The 18,070-nt window shown below is 36.6% G+C and overlaps 2 protein-coding genes across 4 annotated transcripts; one reads left to right on the plus strand and one right to left on the minus strand.

Moving 5' to 3' along the window:
* The first annotated feature begins 2,094 nt into the window (after positions 1-2,094).
* LOC113306951 (protein SPA1-RELATED 4-like) lies at positions 2,095-7,322 on the plus strand. 3 transcript variants are annotated; one of them, XM_026555880.1, is made up of 8 exons: positions 2,096-2,289; positions 2,523-3,446; positions 3,548-3,705; positions 3,806-4,787; positions 4,872-5,018; positions 5,158-5,469; positions 5,778-5,837; positions 6,751-7,322. In XM_026555880.1, exons 2-8 carry the CDS (start codon positions 2,694-2,696, stop codon positions 6,937-6,939), a joined length of 2,601 nt encoding a protein of 866 aa, XP_026411665.1. In that variant the 5' UTR covers positions 2,096-2,289; positions 2,523-2,693; the 3' UTR covers positions 6,940-7,322. The 3 variants fall into 3 exon arrangements, 2 of the variants coding, with proteins under 2 accessions (XP_026411665.1, XP_026411658.1); XR_003338940.1 differs by having other exon boundaries at positions 2,095-3,446; positions 4,872-5,064; positions 6,751-6,959; XM_026555873.1 differs by having other exon boundaries at positions 2,096-3,446.
* Positions 7,323-9,099: 1,777 nt separating this feature from the next.
* Positions 9,100-9,753, minus strand: LOC113353552. Its single transcript, XM_026597118.1, has one exon. The coding sequence runs from the start codon at positions 9,751-9,753 to the stop codon at positions 9,100-9,102; it is 654 nt and encodes a 217-aa protein (XP_026452903.1).
* Positions 9,754-18,070: the final 8,317 nt, after the last annotated feature.

The raw sequence follows: 18,070 nt of genomic DNA on the forward strand, positions 1-18,070 counted from the left end.
TTGTATATTAATCATCAGTACGTATATGATGTACTGGTGGTTTTTGATGAAAATAGTTCAGATCTAGTTATAAAATCATGTTTTATGTTCATTTCGTTAGTAGATCTGATATTTTAGTTTCATTTTGTTGGCTTTTGGTTTGGTTTCAATTTGCTTTTGTGTATTAACCATCAGTACGTATATGACGTACTGTTAATCTGTGTTTACTATGCATCTATAGGTTTAGTTTCAGTTTTTTACAGTGTTTTTTTTTGTATGAATTGACAGTACATATATGGCGTACTCTTCTGATTTTGTTTTATTCGAAGTTTTTCCAGTTTTTTTTGTTCGATCCATGAGTATGTACGTATAATACTGGAATGTTGTCACCTTTTTTAGTCTTATCCGTCAGTACATATACGAAATACTGTAATATTTGTTTCGATCCTCTTATTTTTCATAGATCTATTACATATTCTTGTCATGCAGTTGATTTGTTGTTCATGAATCTTCAGTACATATGTCGCATACTGATAGGAAATGCTATTTGGATGTGCTTTATCTCATTTTTTAGTCTTATCCGTCAGTACATATACAAAATACTATAATATCTGTTTCGATCCTCTTATTTTTCATAGTTCTGTCACCTATTCTTGTCATGCAATTGAGTTTGGCCACTTCTTTGACATGAAGTTCAGTTTTTAGTTCATGCTTCCGCAGTACGTATATGTCAAACTGATATAAACTTCTTCTAATTCTGTTTATTCACAATTTTGCTACTTCTTTTGGTTTGATCCATGAGTACGTATGTGAGATACTAAAATATGTGCTTTGATTCGGTCATATTCATGGATTCATCACTTCTTGACATGCAATTGAGTTTTTAGTTTATGAATCTGCAGTACGTATATGACGTACTGATAGAAACTTCTTTTGATTCTGTTTTGTTCATAGTTTTGCCACTTTTTTTTTGTTTGACCCATGAGTACGTGTGCGAAAATACTGAAATAGATGGTAGCTTTGTTGATGTGTTTTAATATTGTTATATTCTGATCACATTTACAGGTTCCATATGTCCAACGGATACACACTCTATATGTAAGCAGTGCGGCGGATATATACTCAGATTTGTAAGTAGTGCAGCAGATATGTGCTCAGATTTGTAAAAAGTGCAGCAGATATGTACTCAAATTTTAAGCATGGTGGCAGATATGTACTCAAATTTGTAAGCAGTGTGGCAGATATGTACTCAAATTTGTAACACAAATTTAGCAGATATGTACTCAAATTTGTGGTATTTTATATGTTTTAATTAAATTTGGACCTCCCGATAAATAAAATCTCGATTTGGTAGAAGTATGTTATTTCACACATATTTAACCAGTATGGTATATTAGTCATTTCCATGTTTTCAAAAAACTTTGGACCCTAGGATAAGAATAAAATCCGGTTTGGACCCTCCTATAAATAACATTATGGGCTTAGGACCAAACAAGAAATTTTTCAAACAAAAATAACACAAAAACCCCATCAAAACAAAATTAACACAAAAACCAACATTTAAATTTGGGATTTTTGTATCAATTTTTAAAAAATTGGGGTTTTTATATCAATTTTGTTTACTATGGAGTTTTAATAGATCCCAACATTTAAATGGAATTTTTGTACCACAAGTTTGATCACCTTGAATTTTTATCACCAGTTTTAGGCAAATAATGAAAATTGATATTTCCATCGATAGATGAGACCATCAAATTTATTTCTAGGTTAACAGGACCTAATTCTGTATAGGTAAATTTGTGAACATCATTTACTATGTTTCCTTCCCCTACTGGCCGTCTACAGTAAATTGTTGTTCTAGATAAAGTTATAAAAATTGTTCCTATTAAAGGAAATATATGGTACACAAAATAATATAAAATGACTAAAAAATCCTTAACTTTGTCTGTTTAGAGTAAACTCCAGCGGAAGCTATAAAAAGGAAAAAAAAAAATGAAGGGGGTATAACGACGGGCGTGGTTGTAGTCATGCCACGTATGCTGATTTCATAAAGTGAATGAAAATAAGGAGTTTGTGAAGATAAAGAAGGTGAAGACCTGAAACTGATACCAAATTTATAATAAGAAAAAATTTAAGTTGGAATAAAATATAGTAGACTACACACAAGTTCCAGCAAAAACATTAAAACGTTCCGCTGCCTCTTTTTTCGTCCCAGAATTTTTCTACAGAAAATTAAAAAAAATTGTTTTGAGGCTGAGAAGAAAGCATTTTCATTTAAGTTTTTTGGATCATCAGCTTGATTCTCTCATGGTACTTTTCTTTTTCTCTCTCCCTATAGATTACTATAAGTGTATTTTGTTTGTAGCTCTGCATGAATGGGGTTTATCTGGGTAGTTAGGATTGCTTATGTTTTCTAAGTGTTTAGTGTGTTTGTTGAATTGACTAGGTTGTTTCAGTTGAGATTTTGGTTAGTTAAAATGGGTTATTGCTATTTGAGTTCTGTTATATGGATACGAAAGTTTTGCATGTTGATGTATTAACAGGGGAAATCTGTTGAGTAATTGGTGTTTCGTTTAATAAATTGTGATCTGTCGATGATGTGTGATTCTCAAGTGGGTGGTGTTGTACTTTGAATCAAGTATGGTGGAAGTGGAAGTAAGAATTTTGAGTACTGATTGGTTTGTTATTGTGGGTGGCAGTAGGTAGTGTGTATAATGGCTGGTTCATCAGGTTTAGGTTGGGAAAAATCTGATAGTTCTAGGGGATTGAATGGTTGTGTTATTTCAAGGGAGAGGAATGGATTGCATGATAATGGGAATAGATTAAGTAGTTTAGGTAATGCATCAAACAACGACAGATTCATGCAGGGAGGGAAGGTGAGAGAAACCGGCTCGTCTAGATCGAATTTGATGGAACAAAGTGATCTTAGCTTGAGGCAGTGGTTAGATAAACCGGAACGAACTGTGGATCATTTAGAGTGCTTACATATATTTAAACAGATTGTAGAAACTGTCAATCTTGCACATTCCCAAGGTGTTGTAATCAATAACGTGAGGCCGTCTTGTTTCGTCATGTCATTGTTCAACCGTGTCTCCTTTATCGAGTCGGCATCAAGTTCTTCTGATTCTGATTCCTCGGAGGATCGCCCGAACAGAAAGCCCTTAGGGGGACAAAATAATTCCTCAACAGAGGTATCTCATCCTAATACTTCTCAAAGGGCATCTGATACTAGTTGCTTACGATCAAGTTCGGTTTTTCCTATGTGTAAATCATCAATTGAAGAGATTGAAGAGAGAAATGTAGATGATAGCAGGAAACTTGAAGAAGTTAAGGAAATCAAGAGAAATTTCCCACTGAAACAGATATTAGCTATGGAGATCGGTTGGTATACTAGTCCAGAGGAAGTTGAGGGTTCTCCAAGCTCCTTTGTGGCAGATATCTATCGGTTGGGAGTTCTTCTATTTGAGGTTTTTTTCTAACCTAAGTTTTTATATTTTCTCCATATGTTTTGCTTCTAAACTATTTTATTTTCCTTAGTTGTCCGCTAACCTTTAGTTTCTACTTGTAGTTGTTCTGTGCATTTAGCTCGACGGAAGAAAAGCTTAGAACTATGTCGAATCTCAGGCATCGAGTTCTACCTCCTCAGTTGCTTTTGAAATGGCCCAAAGAAGCCTCATTTTGCCTCTGGCTATTGCATCCAAGGCCAAATACTAGACCAAAAATGAGGTGAGTGTGGTTCAATGAGCATAATATTTGAAGCATTGCTGGTTAACATGATTTTATCTCCTTCATTTAATAACTTCACGTTTGGTTTCAAATGCAACAGTGAGGTGTTACAAAGTGAGTTCCTCGTTGAACCAAGAGATAGCATGGAAGAACGGGAAGCTGCAATGAGTTTAAGAGAAGTTGCAGAAGAACAAGAGTTAATTGCGGAATTCTTTTTGCTGACCCAGCAGAAAAAACAAGAAGCGGTCGAAAAGCTGCAAGATACAATAACTTTGATCTCTTCTGACATTGACGAAGTTCAGAAACAGCATTTAGTTATTAATATCAAGGGAGGTGTATATACGGAAATAAACAGCAATGGTTACAGAATGATAGATAGGATAGAAAGTCTACCGGTGAATCCTGATAGAAATGATGATTGGACTGCCATGGGATCTAAAAAGCATTCCAGGTCAGGTATGCAGGTTCAAGATGAGGAAGTTCATGAACAACCAGCTAAGGTTCAGAAGTCGGGGACAGAAACAGAAAAACAAGAAAGTATTTTGTCTAAAAGTTCTCGGCTGATGAAGAACTTTAAGAAACTAGAAGCAGCTTATTTCTCAACTAGGTTAAGGGCAACCAAGCCAAAGACAAGACCGCGTAATAGATATTCCGGAATGAATGCTGATGGTAAAGGCTCCATTGTTATGACCGAAGGTAGTTCAGTTGATAACTTTTCTTCCAAGGAGGGACACAGTGAAGAAAGTAAAAGGACTGGTTGGATAGAACCATTTCTTGAGGGTCTATGCAAATATCTTTCTTATAGCAAGTTAAAAGTTAAGGCAGACCTCAAGCAGGGTGATCTGCTGAATTCTTCAAATTTAGTATGCTCCTTGAATTTCGATCGTGACAAAGAACTTTTTGCTACAGCTGGTGTAAATAAGAAAATTAAAGTATTTGAATGCGACTCAATTTTAAACGAGGATCGTGATATTCATTATCCTGTAGTTGAGATGGCTAGTAAATCAAAAATTAGTAGTTTATGTTTCAATAGCTATATCAAAAGCCAGATCGCTTCAAGTGACTTTGATGGTGTGGTGCAGGTAGGCCAAAATCTTTAGGTTGCTCCATTTACAATTTTCCTCTACTTTTATGGTCAGTTAAATTAACTCTTGCTGAACTTTCAGGTGTGGGATGTTACGCGGAGTCAAGTGACTATGGAAATGCGGGAGCACGAGAGACGTGTGTGGTCTGTTGACTTCTCACTTGCAGATCCTACAAAATTGGCCAGCGGTAGTGATGATTGTGCTGTTAAGCTATGGAATATCAATCAGGCAATTCTACTTTTGCACTTGGTGGATGTCAACTTTGAAACTAAACGTACTGTAGTCATCTAAATGTGATCACCATTGTGTCTACATAGATCTTGGACAGTTGATAATTTGTTTTTTCTCACTGGTTTTGAAAATGCAGGTAGGAAGTATTGGCACCATAAAGACCAAAGCCAATGTCTGTTGTGTTCAGTTTCCTCCTAATTCATCACATTCACTTGCAATTGGTTCAGCAGATCATAATATATATTGCTACGATTTGCGTAGCACAAAAATACCTTTGTGTACCCTAAGAGGTCACTCTAAGACCGTGAGTTATGTCAAGTTTGTTGATTCCACCACTCTTGTTTCTGCATCTACGGATAACACACTGAAGCTTTGGGATTTAACAACCTGCACATATCGGGTTCTTGATAGTCCGCAGCAAACTTTCACAGGGCACACAAATGTTAAGGTGCAAATCATAGTGAACTTCAGATATTCAATCTAATGATTCTAATTATTTAAATGCTGTTTTTCGTCTTAAAAATCAGGGTTGTATTTATCTTACCGAAGGCATGATTACACAATGTTTGACCCAGGCTAAAGTGCAAAACATTTAACTGGAAACTAGGTTAACGTGTTAACCGTTTTACCAGAACATGTATCCAAATGCAGGAGGAAACGTTTAATTAGTGGATGTTTGATCTGTGTGTTGTTTCTTCTAGAAAATTATGCATGTTTAATTCGACCGTTTGCTGATGAAATTTGTTGTCTATTCAGAATTTTGTGGGTTTATCTATATCGGACGGCTACATAGCTACAGGCTCTGAAACTAATGAGGTACGTTGTATATCACCTAACAACTTTTGGGTACGGAATTTCATGGGTTTCTCCATATTGGATTGTGAGCTCAATAATTTTGGTTGATTGCAATCAATGTTTACTAAGGATGACGAAGGCATGCATCCTTATTGAGTTATTATATTACTTTTAACTTGTGCTCACAAATTCTGACTATGTTAGTGTTCTCTCCTGAGATGTATAGTTAGCACTACCTACTGAACATTCTACTCACCTTTCAGTTCAAGTTAGATAGTTAGTTCACCTTTTTCTTCATTTTACATGTTTACTAGCTAAATGAAGTTCGGTTAAGATAACCCAATAACCTTCTTTCTTCTTAAGACTAAGTGCAAAACTTCGTATCTTAGATTTAATTTAACCCTCAGAAACATATGGTTAAGGAAAACATGGTTTGGGTGTATTGTATACCTACAATGGCAAACATGAACTTTTCCGTTGTTTAATCAAGAACGCGTATCTGTTAATCATATTCCCTTCATATTTCTAATGATAGGCAGTGATGGTTGTAATCAATCGTTTTCTCGTATCCCTACCTTCATTTCATTATTTGTTCGGTGAAAACTCATTTTCAGTGTTCCTTTCATTGTTAACTGTTTATTTGGGGGGTTGGAGGGAGACCGATTTTAATAATAATAATAATATCAAGAGGTGAGATGTGATAGTTTGGGACTATCACCAACTTCTGTGTACAGCTTCAATGGTTTGTTAACCATGAAATTATTCCTAACCGGATGTAAACTCCGGACATAAAATTAATCCTATGAAGTTGTTTTTATTCCAAAACCGTTTGTGGATAAAATTGCTTCATTACTTACTCATCTGTGTCATGAAACATTATTAAAAATTTCGAGAAATCAAACAAGTGCAAATAATTCTGCTTTCTTTGGAACAGGTTTTCGTTTACCACAAAGCTTTCCCCATGCCCGTATTATCCTACAAATTCTGCAACACAGACCCGGTCTTTGGTTATGAATTAGATGATGCTTCACAATTCATATCCGCAGTTTGTTGGCGTGGTCAGTCCTCTACATTGGTTGCAGCCAATTCTACAGGAAATATTAAACTCCTGGAAATGGTATGATTACTAACCCTATGTTTACATGCACCAAAAGTAAGTGCTCATGGCTGCTAAAATGAAAGCTTGAAATACCACACATGCCTGCTAAAATGGAAGCTTGGAAACCGCAACACTAATGAAAAAAAATCATTTTAACAGCGATAATTTCATACGCTTCTTGGGTTGAGATATACAATCTCAGGTATAGTACATGATTGATGAATGAGCAGTTGTAGAGAAAGACAGGGGATGGGGGAGATAAGATAGGAAATGAAATGAAATAAAAAATAAACAAGAGTTTTGTTTATGTATATAATAACAAGAAATTAGTGGGTTGTTTTATATATGTAATTAGGTGAAATGATACAATTTGGGTTGATATTATAATGCCCAATTCAAATTTTAAATCTTATTTTTATCTCAGTTTTGATAGTTTCATTTTCAGTGACTTAACTCTAAATTGTCAAAAGTATCTGATTTTAGTTAGTGGGTTGTCTTCTGTCCGTGGAAACAATTACATTGTTAATGCCTTAGCTTTTTCAAGCACCTGTATTGTTTATCATTAGTGTATGCCTTAAAGTCTTAGACATCTTTATACTCTCTGTAGTGAAAATGAAAGTTTTGTCTATTCTTTTCTTTCCCTTTCTCTTGTATGGAATGCGGGTTCGAGTTTAGCACGATTCTTTGGCATATATGCTATACAGTAGTCGGAAGTTGCGGCTGGTGCTCTGCTCAGCATGTGTTTGTGATACCTTTTTACAGCGGCACAACTTCGTTCTGTTCTGCAAATATTGGCTATCGCCTCCATTTATTCCCGTAATAGGTGTATGTTGCACAAATGAATCGTCACAGGTTAGTGTCAAGAACAAATAAAAAGAGGATTGCATCCAAGACCACACTATTATTCCTTATGGGAGTAACCAACTTGTAATGCCATAAGCAGGACTATTTGATGTGAAGTCGGCTTCCAACTGTGAACACGCGGGGTCAGAAATAATTTTGGGAGTAAACATGCTTCACCACGAGAAAAGTTGTCATGGAAATGGTTCACTCACAACAAACTAGGCTCACCACTTTTCATGATTGCTAAACGAGGGTACCAGAATTAGCAGGGCTACCACCATTCTATATAAAACAAAGAACTAATAACGGATCTTGATTGTTGGATCACTCAAACGGTATCCTACTAATCCTGATACTTTAACAATCATGACTTTTAAGGTTACAATTTTACGATCACACAGGCAAGCACCTAGAATATCAAATGCTCCAATAGAAAGTTCTTTTACATATTGAAAAGTAGTATTACAGAATTTTGGTTTATTTGTTCAACCCTACCATTTTGAATGATTGCAACATGTCAACACTTAAACACACATTAAGCCAATCGATTTCATTATTTACTTTTGCTTTAAAACCTTTTCTTTATTAAGTAATGATGATTTAGTTGTAATTATCTCTTCCAAAACTGTTTTCTTTCTTTCGACTTTACACGAGGATTCGATAAGTTCACGAATATCTTGGTTGGTAAGATCAATATCCGAATGATTTGAATTACCTTTCAAGATGGTCGATTTGGGTTGGTAACTTAAGTTCATGGTCTTTGAGATTGTTAAAACAAAGTAACAGAGAAGAAATTGAGAGAAAAGAACAAGGGAGAGAAATGGACAAAACCAAAGAAGATAGGATAACTATTGTTACGGCATTGATGAAAACAGTCGATATTGAACTGTTAGAGAGCATCCAAAGTGTTTAACGCCAATTCGAACATCAAATCTTTCAAAATTTTGATTACACGGATTGCTTGATCAAACTACACCACCGCTTTTATAACGTTTCATTGTGAACATGTTTTTAAATCATTCTCTTACAACATTCACCTTGATAATATAAAATGGTATATTTGCCATTAAGAATGCGGCAGTGGAAATGGCAAAATGCTAAATATATCATTTCTACTAAACTGAAATCATATATATACCATTCCGATATAGCACTTCCCATATTTGATCAGGCGGAATTTTAAACCAAGCATCGGGTTTTATCGATCACCAACATGTTTCGTAGTTTGAAGTATGTGTGGGTGTTTGGGACGGTCTTTTTTTTACTCGGTCAATAAAAATCAAAACTGTACATGGGCTAGGCCAGACCAGAAGCTAGCCATGAGGCCACCCCTAATCTAGCCTATTTGAAATGGTAGTATACCCCACCAGGCCACTCTACAGATAGAATAAAGCCTGGTCTTCCCTCATAAAACTCAAAAATATCTTCGGCCAGCAAACAAGCTCGCTTGGACAAAGCATCAGCTGAAAAATTAGCTTCTCTATAGCTATGAATATAACGAATACTATTGTGAAAATTTCTCGCAAGTCTCCACTTCGGCATTAGCTGCCAAGGCAGCTCACCCTTCTGAAAAGCTTGAGTGCAACTCATCGAATCTGATTGAACACAAATATTCTTCACATTCCACCCCTTGGCTAGCATCACACCATAAATTACAGCACATACTTCCGCATAATAATTAGTTTGCCAACCAAGGCCAACACAAAGAACTCTGAGCACTGCTGCATTGGCATCATGAAAAGTAACACCAGCACCGGCTTGGACTGGATTTCCCAGTGAAGCACCATCACAACAAATCATAATTTCATCTTGGTTAGGAGGAGACCAACTAACCTCTATTGGAGTAGAGACTCTGCACGATCTATGATGCACCTTAAAATAATTCAAGATGCGTAACTCTTCCATATTGTTATACACATGGCCCTTCATTCTGATTGAGTTATCATGAATTACCTGATAAACTCTGCCTTTAAAACCAAGCCATTGAACGACCATATCTTAAAAAAAAAAGCTTTATTACGCAACCTCCATAATTCTGTGACAATTGCAAGGTTAACAACCAGCCACATATCTTTTATCATTCTGTTTCGTCCTTTTGCAGCCTTATACGAGGCCACCAAGTCTTCATTAGGTTGAAGGTTAAAAATATTTGCCGCCCAAGCCCAAATTCTCTTAGCAACCCTGCAATGCCAAGTAATATGGCTCATAGACTCGCCACTCTTCCTACACAGGAGGCACATCGTAGGCATGCTCCTGTTGATGGTGGATTTTCGACAAAGGTCAAAATTGTAAAATCATGATACTGCATGTTTCTGGCCCGGCTTCAGGAACGCATGTGACGATTCATATTTTACGATCCGTGAAACGTTTCACGAGATCTGATCGAGTTCCTCTCAGAGCCATGATGAATATGATTCTCGAAAGGCCTCCCACTAGCCGAGCGTTCGATGCTGCGCATTTCATCATGAGCCTCTATGTAGAATAACATAATTGGGCGGTTCTCCGTATGATTGAGAACTTAACGCCTTCAGGACGTCGGTGATACTCACTGTTCCCTGACTACATAGAGAGACCTTCCTCTACATAGAAGAACGATTGAGCGGTTCTCCGTAAGATTGTGAGCATTAACGCCTTCAGGACGTCGGTGACACTCACTGTTCCCTGAATATATAGAGAGACCGTGTATAGATCCAGGCGGTTCTCCGTAAGATTGAGAGCAATAACGCCTTCAGGACTTCAGCAACACTCGTTGTTTCCTGACTATGCACCTTTCAGAATGAGTATGACGCTTTAACTGGCTAATATACCTTCTGTGATAGATTAATTCTACCGTGACATTCACCACTGAATTCCTAGAAGATAATCTATTTTATCTCATTACTCCGACTTCATGATCGAATGCACGGCTGATCTCATGGAATGGTAATAGATAATCTCATTACTCCGATTTCATGATCGAATCCATGGCTGATCTCATGGGATGGTAATAACTACTTTCATTACTCCGATTCTATGGTCGAATCCACAATCCCATGGAATGGTAATACTCGTTTTATTTTCCGAATTCATGGTCGAATCCACGACTGATCCTATGGATTGATAATAAAAAACTACTCACTTTTATTACTCAGTTTCATGAATCATTCTCCACTGAATTTCATAAATTAGTAATAAATAATCAACAATCGGGCATCTGGACCATCAGTGAGTAAGCCCTAAGAAAATTGTGCAAGTGTACTCGACAATGATGCACGACCGAGTAACCGAATGCACGAACGATCATTCGAAAATATGGACAAATGAGGAATCCTACACAAAAAGGGAGAGACCAAATAATAATTAAAAAATAAAAGAGGCGCCTAGGGAGGACCGGGCCCACCGGCCGGTCACGCCGCCGTGGCCGGTTCCCCACGCCTCTCACATTATTTTTCCTATTTTTATTATTTTCACGAATTCATGAAAACTCTCTCATTTCATCAAATTTCCTTGTTTGAGCAAAACTTACGGTTTCTCCATATTTTCACGGTTTCACGAAAAATAATAAAATAAGGAAAGGTGTCGCGGGACCGGGCCACCTAGCCGGCCGGCCATGCCTAGCCGTGGCCGGTCCCACACCTTGAAATCCTTATTTTTATTATTCATAAACTTATGAAGACTCCTTCATTCAAGCAACTTTCCTGGATTGAGCAAAACTCAGGGTTTCTTCATATTTTCATAGTTTCATTAATAAAATAAGGAAAGGTGTGCGGGACCGGGCCACCTAGCCGGCCGTCCATGCCCTAGTTGTGGCCGGTCCCACACCTTGCAATCCTTATTTCCATAATTATTATTTTCATAAACTCATGAAAATTCCTCACTTGAGCAAAAATCATGGTTTCTTCATATTTTCTCAAATATTGCTAAAACCACGAAAAAGCCAAAAGTCAACATGGTCACGTGACCCGCTAGGCTATTCACAATAATACAAATATTAAAATATACTCATTTTAATATTTACAAAATATTGATCAAATGAGCACACATGCTCATTCGAGCAAAAAAATTAAGAATTTCAGTCAAGACCAAACTCTTCTGAAAATCCATAATATTGCTCAAACGCACATCAGAAAATACCAAAACTCTCAGAATTGAGACACGAACATCATGGTGACCCGGGCATGCTTCCTTGACCGACCAAGTCCGGCCCTAGGGCTTACATAAATCCGGTCCCACACATATGCTCAATTCTTGACCTAATTTGAGCAATTGATAATATTGGGTCCAAACTGTTTCCAACCAACTTGGAATTATCTCAAACAACCATCCGCGAGTCCCACGACCACCAAGGGACGGTTTTATGCCCTCTTGGTCGGTCCCTCACTTTTCTATAATTAGGTTTTATCACCTAATGCTCAATCGAGCACTATTTCAAAAAATGATGAAACCGGCATTTAAATCATCATTCTTTCACCAACTGGCCAACTAAGGACCCCGGTGCATGCTCACTGGAGCACTTGGGCGCCACATGGACGTCCATCATCCCATGTGGTCGGTCCCTCTATCACTCATGGCCTATTTTTCAGCAATTCATCAATTGACGAACAATTGATAAAAAATTAGGGTTTCGAACAAACGCTCCACAAATCATCATTCTGAGCAGGTTCAAACACTAATAAATTTATGTTGATCCAGCAATCAACATCGGGATTAATTATACAATATTCGGTAGTCTACCAATATTTTAATTAATATTTATTGAGTCACGTCACCAATAAATAAATAATTCGCCGAATTGAGCAATACTTGCTCAGTTGCTCGAATATTGATCCAAATATCAATATTCAGTAATTTATCAGTAATTCACCGAATTGAGCAATACTTGCTCAGTCGCTCGAATATTGATCCAACTATCAATATTCAGTAATTTATCAGTAATTCGTCGAATTGAGCAATACTTGCTCAGTCGTCGAATTTACCATCTTTGTTAATACATGCAATATCAACATCATTCAAAGAACTATACGTCTCAACAGACATGTTCGATCCATGAATCACTGAGCATTCGTCACTCATGCTCGATTCAACAAAACTTAGACTCATTGTCTAATCAGTCAACAACTGACTAATAAAATACACGTCTGTCATGCAGACTCCACGATTCGTGAGACATCAATCACGTCACATGGGGGATATAAATTAGGGTTTTGGTCTGGCGGCCTACAACACGTGGATTCATCCACGATGAGAAATGTGAGTAAATGTGCAAGCGGTTGAGGGAGTTAGCAAAGTAGTGGGTGGACGGTTAACCAAGTCTCCGCACGACCTGTAACTGGATTCACCACGATCTTCCACTTTCCCACTCTTTCACTCAAGAAACCGTCACACTTACAGGGATCAAGGTGTTTGTTATTCTGACAATATGAATAAGTCTCTGAATCCATGATTGAGGACAACATTCGAACACTCGAACATTCGTCTACATAGAATTTTTTGAGCAATTACTCTCAAGAATTCATCAATTTACCAGAACTTATTCGAACTCTCAGTTCACAGAAAACTTGCAGAAACCTTCAACACATCCACAATCCTTGATCATCACTGATCCCACACAATTTTCAGCTTCCCTCCTACATATCAACCCATCTCCCTCTTTGTGACTGAATTGACTCTGGAACGACCATTGACTTGGTTTAGGCCGGAGTCCTACAGATTGATCGCTCGAATCTAAGCACTTCCTTTGCAGTGCATATGTGTGAGGTTGAGCGGTTTGCTCGGTTGAGGAGTCTCGACAACACGCTCGTCTCTACAATTCCCTGGAAAACCAACGAATCGTTTTTCCCCATCTACATCTCCTACCAGTATTCTTAATAACGTTATCATCGCTCGTGTAACACTGTTTGGCCCAAATATTCCAATATTGTACACTCAAAGTAGGATGCACAACTGGCCTAGTAAACAAAACATCACTAGGATGAACATCATTAGGCGTTCTAATAGCATCCTTTGCAGACTTAACTGAGAAAACACCTTTACTATCCAAATCCCAAATTTTATAATCCGCACCACCAGCAATAATAGGCAAGTTCTCAACATCAATGTCACATCGTATCATCAAATCCCTTGTTTGTTGAGGAATGGCCCAGGCGCCATCAACAATAATATCACTAACCTTAGCCTTAAAATCATTAGGGCCTTTAGAAGTGATGCCAAGCCTCTTCGCAATTGAAAAATCACCACACCAATTATCAAAAAATAAGGAAGTATTATTGTCGTCACCAATAATTGATATGGAATGTTTTTGCACAAAATTGTAAACCAATCTGATTCCATGGAAGACCGTAGAACCCAATTTATGATCAATCAAATTGTCATTTCTTTTGAAGTACTTGGACCTCAAAAATCTGTCCCAAACCTTGTCAGAGTCACGGATAGAAACCCACAACTTCATAAGCATAGCCTTGTTAACATCCAGAAATTTCTTAATGCCTAGTCCACCTTCACGCTTCGGGCAACCGAAAGTATCATAAAGAACCGTAAAATACTTACGTTTCTCAGCATCACCAGACCAAAGAAAATTTCGAGTGACCTTCTCAACTTGCTTAATAATCTCGCACAGCCACTTATACACATCCATAGAATGTATAACATAACTAGAAATCACCGATCTAATCAGCACAAGTCTAGCCTGAAAAGATAAAAGCTTATCCTTCCAGCCAGCCAATTTATCCATAATCTTCTCCACCACTTTCCGAACATGAATGTGGCGGACAATACCCGGATTCAATTGAATTCCCAAATATCTATCAGGAAATAAAGCTCTTCCCATGCCCAAATAATTTGTAATAGCAATAGCTCGAGAGCATGTACCTCCTTCATAATAGAACTTTCTTTTGGTATGGTTTACACATTGGCCATAGGCCTTTTGTTACATACTTAGCATAGTCATTAAGTTTTGCAAAGTATGAAGATTACCTCTGCAGAAAATAAGAATATCATCCGTAAAAAGAAGGTGCGTAGGAGCCACACCCTTCTTAATAACCATAGGATGCATGCTACGTCTTGCAAACAATTTAGAGAGATTGTGATTTAATATATCTTCAATAAGTACAAAAATCAAAGGCGAAAGAGGATCGCCTTGGCGCAAACATCTAGTGATGTTAAAGAAACCTTCAAAGGTACCATTGATCATAAATTGAAAATACCTCCTAAATCATAAACTGGTGTTTCAGACAGTCGTAAATCATTTGTTGGCAGTGTTTTATACACCTTTCACTTTTTAGGAGGTGTTGTAAACACCGCATTGTCTAAAATACCTCCTAAAACTTGAAAATTGTTTAAAGCACCACCTAGATAGATTGGGGAAATGCATGCATTTCGGACTTTTTCTTGACCTTATTTTAATTTTTTTATTTATTTTAGAGTAGTGTTTGCACACTTTTTTTTTTCTGATGGAAAGAAGGGCTTTGGAAAACCTCTAAATTCATTTATTAGTTATTAGATTTGTATTTTCAATAGGAAAAGAAATGTATTGAATAAGTGAAATTAAAGATATTTTTTATCCTGTTGTATTAAATTCAAAACCCAATCAGGATTGTTTTCTACCCAATTAAAATTGCTTATTTGAAACCTTGCATATTTTGCAATTGAGTCTGCAATATGGTTTCCATCTCTATGAACATGAGAGCAACACCATTAATCAAAATCTCCTAGAATAACAAGTGCATCATAGATCAGTTAAAAGTAGTCCATCTGACAACTAAATCATCCTCATTTAAAGCATTTATGACATTAACACAGTCCCCTCCAAGTGAATTCTTCTTTTTCCCATCTCTTTTGCCAACATCACAGCTTCCAACAGTGGCTTTACTTAAGCTTGTTCTGGTTCTAGAGCCCTTGTTGGCACATGTATTTGTTTTACATATTAGTCAAATTCAAGAACATCCATTATCCATAATGTGTGATGCATCAAAATTAATCTTATCTATTAAGTGCCAGAGCACTTCCATCTTGGTACTATCACATAACTGATACTAGGAGCATTTGAGGGTCTAACATTTGAGGATGTCAGATCACTCAATTCAGTTTTAATATCCCATATAATTGAAATATTCAAAGAATTGCAAATCTTTTTTGACGATGATTTGTGGTTATTCCAAGATCCGTAATTATAGAGTTTTGGTTTATGGTTTTGAATTGGTATTTCTGAAAATATAGCATGGAGATATTAGAGGAATGGAAATCAGAGATAAATACAGGAATTTGGTAGCTGGCTAAAGTTATGGGTATTGAGTTTAGGAAAGTTAGGGTTTAAAAAATCATTCTTATCAGTTTGCTACACGTGCGAGTTTTCTGCTTACAATGAATCCGAGTTGAATCGTCTGTATTGGATGAGAAAAAATTTCCAGTCCAAAGAAGAAAACCAATCCATGTTATCACATTATCTTCAACAATTTTATCAGCAATGCCAACAAACGTTTTAACCAAAATAAACACTCAGGCAAACACCATTAAAAAAAACAAACAATCTGTAAACACATTTTAATTGAGTAAAAAAGAATTTAGTTAGACATTGACATGAAAAATTCAATAAAATAGATTTTTATAAGAATATACTCAAGCGAGATTAAATTCTTCAATTGCTTATAGCATAAATTAAGAAACGACAAAATAAAATTTAAATTTTGGAGAAAGAAATGATAAAGATGAAATCTTAGTTGAACATTTTAGAGATGAGATTCATTTAAAATTCAAAACGATGATTGAGTTGACTCATATGGTCGCCTATTTAAAGACTCTCTCTCCCTCTCTTCAAAAAGAAGATGCTCGTCAGTTGTTTTTGTCATTCAAATTGAGGTTTAGATTGTTACATAGCAGAAGTGATAGACAAAACATAACCTCATGTTTCATCATTATACATTGCACACTGATACAACCAATCTACAATGTGAATTATTTAACATACGTGAAACCAAATAAAATGAAAAAGGCTAATCTAAATAATGGTATTGTTATTCTTCAATCATTTAAAGGCTTCTTCTTGGGTAAGATAAAATCCGTCGAAGAATTAGTTTCCGCTAATCATTGTAATCACGACCTATTCCGATATTCATTGATCTTTTTTTGTATAAATCTTGATCATCGTCATGTCGAAATTGATCGTCTTCAAAGTTATGCTTGATCTCTCATCGGATTTCAATATAAGAGCTCAGAGGCTATACTAATATGTGAAAAAGCGGGGGTATAACAACCACACCAATAATTCGTTACGCAATCTGTATGGACTAACTCCAATATAATTCCGAGAGCGCCATCTTATAAAGCGAGCTCAACCAAGAAAGATATCAAAGAGTTATATCTCTTTTTCTCAATACAATCTGTAATCGAACAGATAGAAATCTGTGAGCCCGGTGGATATGAGAAATACTTGGACGGTACCAAAGACCAATGTCCAAGTACCAATCATATTCCTATCCAATAATCAAGGTCGGATTTACCAATTGATTGAACTACGCATAACCTGTGATATTTCAATTATCTAAACAAATATAATGCATAAAAGAAATAACACAGACACCAGAAGTTTTGTTAACGAGGAAACCGCAAATACAGAAAAACCCCGGGACCTAGTCCAAATTTGAACACCACACTGTATTAAGCCGCTACCGACACTAGCCTACTACAAGTTAACTTCGAACTGGAATGTAGTTGAGACCTAACCAAGTCTCACACCGATTAAGGTACAGTCGCATTCCTTACGCCTTAGAACCACGTCGGATTCTGCGCACTTGATTCCCTTAGCTGATCTCACCCACAAATAAGAGTTTATACGACCCAAAGTCAAAGACTTATAAACAAATCTGTCTCCCACATATAAGTATATTCGGATAGATAAATCTGTCTCCCACAGAAGTACCAACGAAGTTTTTGTTCCGTCTTTTGATAAATCAAGGTAAACAGGAACCAATTCATAATCCGGTCTTATACTCCGAAGAGCAGCCTAGAAATATCAATCACATCACAATAACTTAACTATATGGTAGTATAAGAAGTTATTGTGGAATCACAAAGAATAAGATGAAGAGCTTTGTGATTACTTTTTATATCTTACCTATCGGAGATAAATCTCGTGCAAATCTTAAAGAAGATAACAGTCAATACGATAGAACAAGTAAGATCAGAATACACAACTACAAAAAAAAATAGTTGGATCTGGCTTCACGAATCCCAAATGAAGTCTTCAAGTCTTTTACCTATAATGGTTTTGGAAAAACCTAGGTTAAAGGAGAATCGACTTTAGTCGCAACTGATGAGTGCTAAAAAGTGCATATTTCTA

The sequence above is a fragment of the Papaver somniferum genome, chromosome 1 (assembly GCF_003573695.1).
Source record: "Papaver somniferum cultivar HN1 chromosome 1, ASM357369v1, whole genome shotgun sequence".
Lineage (NCBI taxonomy): Eukaryota > Viridiplantae > Streptophyta > Magnoliopsida > Ranunculales > Papaveraceae > Papaver > Papaver somniferum.

Coding starts and splice junctions, on each gene's coding strand:
- LOC113353552 (XM_026597118.1), bottom strand. CDS start 9,753: ATGGTCGTTCAATGGCTTGGTTTTAAAGGCAGAGTTTATCAGGTAATT.
- LOC113306951 (XM_026555873.1), top strand. CDS start 2,694: ATGGCTGGTTCATCAGGTTTAGGTTGGGAAAAATCTGATAGTTCTAGG. Junction 5,470..5,777: donor CAGGGCACACAAATGTTAAG/GTGCAAATCATA, acceptor TTGTCTATTCAG/AATTTTGTGGGTTTATCTAT. Junction 5,838..6,750: donor CAGGCTCTGAAACTAATGAG/GTACGTTGTATA, acceptor TCTTTGGAACAG/GTTTTCGTTTACCACAAAGC.